Source organism: Euprymna scolopes, chromosome 7 (assembly GCF_053919585.1).
Source record: "Euprymna scolopes isolate OS-2025 chromosome 7, ASM5391958v1, whole genome shotgun sequence".
NCBI lineage: Eukaryota > Metazoa > Mollusca > Cephalopoda > Sepiida > Sepiolidae > Euprymna > Euprymna scolopes.
In genome coordinates, this window is record NC_136488.1 from 22,563,450 (window position 1) to 22,574,065 (window position 10,616).

Below are 10,616 nucleotides of genomic sequence, written 5' to 3' on the forward strand. Positions count from 1 at the left end.
AAAAAGAAATAATCAGCTTATCTGCAATTCAATATTGAATCACGTTGAGATCACCAAAGTTACAAATTATATTATAAATTTATTGTTTTTCATTTTACACACAAAAAAAGGATCACGAATTGCTTCTTGTGACCAAAAGATCTGGCAATTACTTTTTGGAATACATTTTTCTAAATACTTTCTTTTTGTGCATTATATTTGATGTGATTTTTATCAAAATGACATAAAAATATGTAAAGAAAACGAAATTTCTCCCCCCCCCAAAAAAAAAATAGAATTTCTAAAAATTTAAAACGAAATTTAAAAAAAAAAAAAAAAAAAAGAAAGGCATTAAGGAAAGTTTGAATAAAAAAAAACGTGGTTCTATCACAACTTTTACACACTCTAAGTTGAAATATATAGATTTCACAAATGATAGAATGTTTTATACTTGAGAAGTAAAGGATGACGGAATGTACGACAGGAAAAAAACTGGAATCTTAAGAAGACCTCCATCATTCCAGTAACTATAGAAACAACCGGACTCATGAAAAAGAATTTCAAAAAATAAATGTGACAAATACAAAATCGTCTTCGAATCCAAATAAAGCAAAAGAGAAACATATATTTTCAGCCAATAAGAAGAGCTAAAATATTTCTATTAAAATCTTTAAAAAGAATCCATTAAAAATTTGATCCCAAACCGTTGGAAGGTATTCTCGCACTATAAAAACTGGAAGAACATCTAATTCAGTGTATGAGGGAGAGGTTAGTGATAATCAAGGCGCCTAACCAAAGTCGGCCGTTTTGGGTATTAGAAAAAATTACTCATTTGTACCCAGGTGAAGACGGATTGGTTAGATCTGTTAGTTAAGCGTCTAGATGGATCCTTGCAGGTTCACTCTTTGAAGAATCTTTACTCCTTAGAATTGACATCTGAGAGAATTCGGTCTGTGCAGGATAACAGTGATGCTGAGGAAGACATTTCCCCAGTTATTACATATGAGGATAACCCTGTGGAAGAAGAAAAATGGTATTGTCCGAACTGCCTTGATTGGAATTCCTTTATGGAGGGTTTGCCGTCCTTCCATTCTGATATTCCTTGTTTTGAATGGTCTGATGAAGATGATGAGCAGATTTGGATATGCCCTGGATGTGGACATCCAGATGATGGAACTTCCATGATTTGTGATAGATGCCAGGCCTGGTATCATTTCCATTGTGTAGGAATCCAACATTCTCTGTCTGAAGAGGAGAGTTGGTATTGTTGTCATTGCTTTTAGTTGAAGCAGTGATAAGCTAATTGCAAAAACAGAAATAAATAAGTAAAAAGACATATTTTCCCCCCTTTTGAGAGGGGAGTGTGTAGAAAATAAGTACCTACCTGCCACGGTGGCTGGGATGATCGGAGGAAACAATGGCCTCCTTTAGTACGCTTTATGTTAAGTTTGTTGACATGCATGAATGACGAGTTCACGTGATTTCATCATGTGCCCATCTTCAATTTTTTTTTCTTTGAAAGCGGCTGTATGCCGCATAGGTGTTGCAAAACTCTTTTGACAGGTTTAGCACATATCAATCTACCAGACTTTGGAGATAAATCTAGGTCGCAATAAGGCAACTTTATCTCCTGGGAATTCCTCATGCTATTTCGATCAGTTTTAATCAACTTGGCAGCAGAGTACCTAGTGGATGCGTCAATTAGGTGAAAAATCCAGCATTGGTTATGTTGAATTCTTTTAAGTCCATACATACAGTGTCATTAAACTGGTTTCCAAGAGCCAATCTCATCACCAGACGAAGAGGGGGTCTTCAAAGCCTTAAACAAACTGAACACGAATCACAGACATCCTTAATATAGCCAGAAACTTCTTATCATGAAAAGCCCTACTACCTCTCACCAATGATACCAATTTCTCTTTTGATGCAGACGACGAGAAAGTGTGGTAGATGCAATAGTCCCTCACACTTTAAACTAAGGCAAGCGCAAGTCCTAGCAAAAAGGAAAAGAGGTAATAACAACTATTTGTAGATCTCTATGGTCTACCATAGGTGAGGAAATAGCATGCGTCGAACAACAAATTGCCAAATGAAATTATTGTACTTTTAGCAAAATGCACAGTTATTTATCGATTTTTTTCTTTTTTTGGTATCGATTCTTCAAAGCATTTCGTATTTAATGGTATATTAGCAATATTCGGCTCATTAAAAAAAATTATTAATTTATTTTTCAAAGATTTAAAAGTAGTGTTTTTCACAAAAATTATAGCTTAATTGCCATATATATCTTATAACTTACTACCTAACGCTACCTACCTATTGAGTACTGTTGAAGTAAATACTTAAAGTTTACGCATTAATTTATTTTTTCGTATATTAATTTATGTGATTAAATTAAGTAATTATATATATATATATATATATATATATATATATATATATATATATATATATATATATATATATATATATATTGCTAAAAGAATAATAATTAACATATTCAACGAATTTCACACTTAAAAACACAAATGATGAAAAATTAAACACATTCAAAATTCGGATTTTCAACCTTAAAATCTGATACGTGCACAGTTGTTTTTTTTGTTGTTTAATCTACAATCCTCATTCCCCACAATACAATATATTTTGCTCAGTTTCGGCTGATTATTTTAAGCATATTTGTAATCACAAATAAAGAAGTGGGTTTGTAGGCAAAATATATATATATACATATAAATATCGATTATGAAAAAAAAAACGTACACCGTTATAAAATTCATTCTTCACTTAATAGTCGGTGAAAATTTCATATTGATTCGATAATTATTTGATTTTTGGTAGATTTATAAAGAGAGGCTCCATTAAAAATATACTTACTCCCTCTTTCCGTTTTGGCCGTGCCAATAACACAAAATTTGGTAACTTTTCAGCCTGCAAAAGCAGATTTGTCAATGAAAGACTATAATGACCAGAAGTTGTCTTTTACAATTTTATATATCTGCCTAAAATCTTACAGCTGTCACTTTTAAAATCTTGTATCATGTCAGCAGTTTTCATTGATTTATGACTTAGTAACAAATGTAAATCATTTTTGATGATGTCAGCTTCAATGTATGCTCTGACGCCTTTTACACCTCCTATAGTTACCGGAAATTTAACTTCTTTAATTGCCTTTACTTCCTCTCCATCACCAAAACAAAATGTCCTGTTGGATTTTTTTTTTTTTTTTTTTACACAGTGATCACCACTTATCAAGGCCCGGAAGCCACTCAGGGATAAGTGTTATTGCAAGTACATTACGTTAGTGTGGAGATTTGATGAAGTGTTTACTTAAGGGGGCGGTTCATTAGGAATTTGTTAACGTTGGACTTGAAGACATCCAAGTTGTAGTCTGGTGGGAAGCAGGCAGACGGAACAGAGTTCCACAGGCGTGCAGTTCTAAGAAAGAAGCTTTGTTCATGGAATCCGCGTTTTGATTTAGGCACAGATAAAGAGTGGGGGAAACTTTTGACAGTGGATTCAGCTAGACTGGTGTTTTTCGTGAAAGATTGGCGAGGGGGAACCAGGGATTGGAGTTCAGACGAGCACCTGCCATGTCAATAACGATAAAACAAGGATAGGCTCGCAACGTCTCTTCTGTGGGAGAGAGGTAGCAGGATAGAGAAAAAGGCATCCCCCACTAAGCCACGAAGTCTATTTTGTACTCTGTCAAGGCAGGATAGGCTGTTTTTAGCAGCTCCTGCCCAGATATGGCAACAGTATTCCATCCTTGGACGTACTAAAAAAAAAGTCTTCACTAACCGGTTATTTAATGTATCAAGAAATACATTCAACAAAAGTTCTCCAGTAACAGTTCTAGAACAGGCAGAATCCATCACTGCCATACAGTGTCTCTTTTACAAGATTGGACATTTTTATATTAGAATCATTTACCAATGTTCAATAACAAGACTCGGAATTAATTGATGAGTGGTGTACATGGTTTGAATCCCCAACAGTGTTAATATTTCTAGGACTAAAACTAGTACAGTTTGTAGCAAAATACTTAATGAAACCATATTTGAAACAACGCATTGTCCTGCCTTGTTAGTCCGTTGGATTTGTTTTGTTTTCTTGATAGAATTTTTGTTCCCTTTTACTTCCGTTCCGATTAAAATTTACAGTTTCAATTTCTTCCTTGATAGCAGGAACTGTTTTGCATTCCAATAGAGAAATATCAGAAAACACTTTTTTCAAGCATCCTTCATTGCTATGCAAGTTAACTTCCACATGTTGTCCTCGCTAAGTTTTCGTTTTCTTCCGATATATTTGCTGTATTTAAAACAAAAAATGCTTGGACTCCTTCCGGTAGAGAAATAACGACCTGTGAAATAAAAGTTATATAAACATATGACTTCGATTTGGTGCTTTCTTCCAGAGAAACCTTTAATTACAGACCAACCGAGAGGAAAGTGGTATGTATCCAGCGTACGTTATTACGTAGTAAATAAAAGGTGTTTATATGTGCAACCATCTATAACATGTTGGTATGTCGTTAAACCAAGAAAAACATAAGTAGCTCATTTTAACCCTCCTTACACGACCTGTATGTACTACTGATCAGAACTTAATTGTAATTTTCTAATTTCAATTAATTACATCATAATTAAGTTTCTCAAATCAAATGTTATTCTCACAATAACATTTAAAAACAACTCTTATCTGTGGATAAAAACGAATAAAATGTTACAGATGTTGCCTATTCAACCTAAAAGAACAAGCAGTGACATTAATTATAACAATATCACATAAAAAAATATTTACAATGAATGAATGAAATAAGACAACAGCGGCAACGGTGAAGTGATGGTAACCAAGTGGTTAATGACACGAACTAACAGCATCACCTTCCTAAAATCCATGAAATGATGGAAGCATAGCAATTTTAAAGCTACTGAGTAAATCTAGAATCTGTCGTCCTCTGGTCGTCTCTCCTTTTGCGTGTGTCAAGCAATGGTGTGTCAAGCACAAAACCAGATGTCTATGGAATGAAAATAAGCAAAAATAATAAATATCTCCTCGATAAGTAAGATATTATGTATCGTTAATAATTACACCACTTGTTAATATCTCAACTGGTACTGTTGTTGCTATTGTTGTTGTTGTTGAGGAGGAGGGGGAGGAGGAGGAGGAGAAAGGAGGGGGAACAGTAGCAGCAACATTATCAGTAATTCATTTCATATGAATGATAATTACTGTTGGCATTTGTTTCCCCGGTATCTTTCTAGAAATATATTGGGTACTTATAAGAGGAGCCATGTGAAGGTTGCCAACATCCCTAAGTGAAAGTGTGTCGATGCAATGAACTGGGTTCAAACTTAGCTCACTCAGTGACTGACACACACACACACACACACACACACACACACACACACACACACACACACACACACACACACACATATATATGTATATATAATATTGGCTGAAGAGAGCTTGATAAGGATACCTTAAACGGGCCTTATTATCGGGCTTGAAACCGACGGTACCAATGATCTGTCTCAACTAACAACTTTCTGTACACAATATATATATATATATATATATATATATATATATATATATATATATATATATATATATATACATATATCGGAAATTTAACTTCTTTAATTGCGTTTACCTCCTCTCAAACACCAAAACAAAATGTTCTGTTGAATTTAAAAGTCTTCACTAACCGCTCATCTTGGTCATTTAATATACCAAGAAATACATTCAACAAATTTTCTCCCGTAATAGTTCTAGAACAGGCAGAATCCAACACTGCCATACACAGTGTCTCTTTTACAAGATTGGACATTTTTATATTAGAATCATTTATCAATTATTAAATCATTTCTCTCTGATAGGTGCATAAGAGTAGTAGTTGATGGGCAGAAATCGGTAGCTAACAGTATTAATGCTGGAGTTCCTCAGGGGTCCATCCTGGGCCCAACTCTCTTCCTGATCTACATCAATGATCTCCCAAAACACATACTTAAATCATTCGTTGACATCTATACTGATGACACGATCATCTATGGCAACACATCAAAGGCCGTAAATGACAAAGTTCTCTCTGATTCTCTCTCCTCTGATCTTGAGCGCGTGGTACAATGGGGTAAGAGATGGCTGGTTACTTTTAATGCATCTAAAACCAAGCTTCTATCTTTACATAATCAACGCTCTGATCCCGATCTGGCATCAATTGAAATGGATGGCTCTCGTCTTGGGGAGGCTCCATATTTTGACAAGCTTCTGGGATTGCCCTTTACTCCTGATCTGAAATGGAACACATACATCAAATCTGTTGCCAAGGTTGCTGGAAAAATGGTGGGATCCTTCTACCGCTCCAGTAGATATCTCACTGCTGATACAATTCTCTATCTATATAAAAGCCAAGTACGTCCAAGGATGGAGTACTGCTGCCACATCTGGGCAGAAGCTGCTAAAAACAGCCTATCCTGTTTAACAGATTACAAAAGAGACTTCGTAGCTTAGTGGGAGATGCCGTTTTCTCTTCCCTGCAACCTCTCTCCCACAGAAAAGACATTGCAGACATGTCTTTGTTTTCCCTGATCCCCCCTCAACAATCTTTCACGAAAAACACCCGTCTAGCTGAAATCACTGTCAATAATTTTCCCTTCTTTATCTGTGCCTAAATCAAAATGTAGATTCCATAAACAAAGATTCTTTCTTAGAAGTGCACGCCTGTGGAACTCTTTTCCGTTTGCTTGTTTCCCACCTGACTACAACTTGGATGTCTTCAAGTTCGACATTAACAATTAAAAATAAGATGTGCTTTTCACTCTATTTATGTCTCGGAAGTAGAGTGAAAAGCACATCTTATTTTTCTTTTATTAATATTATTGGAATCTTTTCTTTTTTTTCCTTGTACACATTTTTGTGAATTATTCCATGGATTTCTGCCTTTGGATCATTATGAACCATCTTTTTCCAATTACGGGATTTCCTTGGATTTTACTTGTACAAATGAAAATTCTTTTAACTTTCTTGAAGTTTTACATTTGGATTTTACCGTCACTGGATTTTTTATCTTCCACCAGACTATCCATTCGTGTGTAATCACCTTTTTCTTTGCCATATTCCCTCTGCTTCACTTTTTTTGTTTTCAAGTAAGATCTTTGACTTACTTGTTGTTTCATCAAATACTTCTGCATGCAAAATCCGATCCCGCATTTTGCTAATTCCTACCCTCTGATGATAAGGAAAGTATTTCTTCGAAACTCTGCGGATTAAGGATTATCCATTTATCTAATGTTTCCTTTTCAGATTAAATATGTTTTTAACTCATTTCAAAGTGTTTTTTAACATATTTTATTAACTGTTTGCTCATATATATATATATATATATATATATATATATATATATATATATATATATATATATACACAGTATAACTCCTATAATTTGAACATCCGCTTCGTTCAAATTAGAGGATGCTGTTCAAGTTTCGTGTTAAAAAAATGTGTCGCAGTTAACTTTAATTTTCTAAGAATTAAGAAATAATAAATGAAATTCATTGCTATATGATACTTCACGTATATATTAAGTTGAGTTTATGATATATTGCAAGTAAGAATTGTTGAATATTATTACCAGGAACAAAAACATTGAAAATAAATTAAATCTACTCTTACTCGTTAGGTATTTATTACCTAAGTTATCATCTACAGAAATCATACATTTATGTAAAATACAGTTTATTTTATTTATTCATTGAATGAGTCCCATTGCAGTTTCTATTTTCATCGATTGAGCTCTCGGGCGCTGCCATTGTATTCTGTATGCGATCACGAAAATCTACAATTTCTTGGTTCTGTAGCTTCTTTATGATTATATCTCTTCGGAGTGACATTGCTTGCAAAACATAGTTGTCACTAAAGTAAGGACTTTTTTCTAGAAATTTTATAACCGTCTCCATAGACTTTTCTGCATCATCCCATGATATTGCTTCATCAGAGTGTTCTTGGTTATTTACATTAGGGTCAAGAGAATGGGAGCTGTCACTATTTTCATCACCATTACTGCCTTCAGGATATTGATCAGTAGTTTCCTCATCTTGTTGCACCCACATTTCAACATCATTTGCATTAAGTGATTTAAGAACAACGTGGTTGGTCGGTAACTGTTTGGTTTCAAGAATTTTTTCCAGACCAGTTGCAAGTCATTGTGATAGGTTGTTTTACACTATTTTAAATATAGCAATCTGAAAAAAAAATTTACAGTTAGTGTAAATTAATTATCAATAGCTAATCTACATTAATTACATAGTACCAATATTAACATTTCTGTGCAATATCTGACTAAACCATGTAAACAGTTTTACTGCAACTCTGCATCAAATATTCTAATACAATTTCAATGACGAGACAGTTCAAGTTTAGAGAAAGTCCAGGTTTAGAAGAAGTCCAAATGAGAGGAAGTCCAACTTTAGAGGAAGTTCAAATTAAAGGAGTTTTACTGTATATTAGTGATGGGATGATTCCAATATTTTGCCTGCTACCAATACAATTACCGATTCTCTTCTAAATTTTCAATTCTGATACAATTACTGATTCTGATTCCAATACAATTACTGATTTTGATTCCAATATCAAAAGCGACCGGAAACAGACAGCTACAGCATATAAGTATTATAGGCCCCGCTGCCCCTGTCGAAAGAGTTCATTAAATGGCGTCGATTTAAGTTCATTTATATAGAAATGTTCCGATATTTGGAGCTTTACTTATTGTTAAGAGAGCAATGAGATTAAGGAATAAATTAATTTTTAAAAAATCAACTAATAATTTGTTTACATCAGTTATTTTCTTTTTTTTTAATAATTCTGTGGTGGAACCAAATCTGTAAATAACGGATATGTTCATTTTTTTTTTTTTGTATCTCATCAATAATTTATTTAAAAAATACATATTGGGAAACTCGTACATAGATCATAAATTCTTTTCAGGTGATAGAAACTTATGCATTTAGAGCAATATTATAAGAGATACTCGAAAGTTTGACTCAAAAACCGATAATTTTTTTTTCCTTAACTCTAAGGATTTTTTGTGGCAGAGAAAGAGACAGGCAGATATTTTTGTATGAAGTTTGGATTTCTAGCACTAAATAAATTTATTATTGCTAAACAATTTCTTGGTATTTTTTAACCATCTTATGGAAAATATTTTTTTCATTAAAAACGTATTAATATTTATTGAAAAATATTATATATATATTCCACATATGGACACTATTTTGAATAGGGGTAAGTATGGTATTGTGGTGAGTGAAATGATTCTAGCTAAGAGTAAGATAGATAGCGTAAGATATAGGATGACCAAAGACCTCCACTTTCCCACACTTTTGATGACCTTGTTCTATGTTATATTTTTAGCAAATAAATAATTCAAAGTGTAGTACCTGTTCTGATACTACACTTTATCTTTTCTGTTCTCAGTCAATGAAAAAGAAATCCTTATAGACTGCGACAATTTTTATTTTTATCCCAATTTAGAATGTATCTTTTTTGGAGAGTTGGATTCTGTACATTATAAACCAACCTTGTGTCTAAATCTGCCTAACTGAAGTAAATAGAATGACACATAATTATTAACACCTGCAACTAAATCATTTCCTTCCAAAATGAGATTCTACTTTTTAGGCGATTATGTGTGACTGAACATTTAAAAAAAAAACTTGACAGAAAAAAGTAAAAAACGAAAAGAATTTGGAGTGGGAGATCAGTTTCTTCTATAAATTTAATTTTTTACCACCCACTAACCCCTAGTCTGACTGGAATGATCATAAAACCACACTCAATCATCTTAAAAAGTTAATAGAACAGCTCAGAAATTCGTGTTTTCTTGTACGCTTAATTTATGTGTGAAATTCTAAATTCTAAAAGAATTCATGCTTTCCTTCCTGACAAATTTTTCAGGGTGTCCATATGTAATCGCCTGAAAAACTAGAATCTTGCTTTTGTTTAGAGAGATTTGTTGAAGACTTTCACATAATACTACTATTACAGCAACAATAATTTTTATATAATAACAATAATTTTTATATAATAACATAATATATAACTTCTATATTTACATAAAAATATAAGTTTTAATATGAAACGAAATATAAGAAAAACATCTTAGTAAAATATATTTTAAATTTCTTGAAAATATTTTTTTAAAAAGTACGCACTTACATTTTCATTTGCAGATAAATTTTCAGTCTTCATCCAGTGTAATTTCGTTTAATCAGTGAAAAGAATAAAAACTTAACTGATGAAATTACTTCAATTAAAACCATTAATCGTTTATTACTCGATTTGAGTTTATGGCATTTTATCAGCATGTTGAGAACTTGCTTTCATGACAATTAAACACTATTTAACAGACAAGAGATTCCGTAATCAAAGAAACACAGGCAACAGAATGTGTCTAGCGTAGAAGTGTGAAAAATCTCGAAGTCCGCTAATTTATTGAAGTTGTTTTTTCGGGTTTGTCAATGCTGATGAACCGAGCAAAAGCCAGATTTTTTTCTTTTTGTTTCTTTTTGGCACAAGTAAAAAGTTTCATCGTTTTTTAATGTTATTATGATGTTAGTAATAGCTTAATAACA

The 10,616-nt window shown here is 33.0% G+C and overlaps 1 protein-coding gene across 1 annotated transcript in view; it reads right to left on the bottom strand.

Moving 5' to 3' along the window:
• Positions 1-10,344, bottom strand: part of LOC145279633 (monocarboxylate transporter 2-like) — a 160,751-nt gene extending 150,407 nt beyond the window's left edge. The window contains exon 1 of the mRNA XM_080130856.1: positions 10,201-10,344. Coding sequence (XP_079986982.1) covers positions 10,201-10,208 — 8 coding nt within the window. The 5' untranslated portion in view covers positions 10,209-10,344. The remainder of the gene's footprint in view (positions 1-10,200) is intronic.
• Positions 10,345-10,616: the final 272 nt, after the last annotated feature.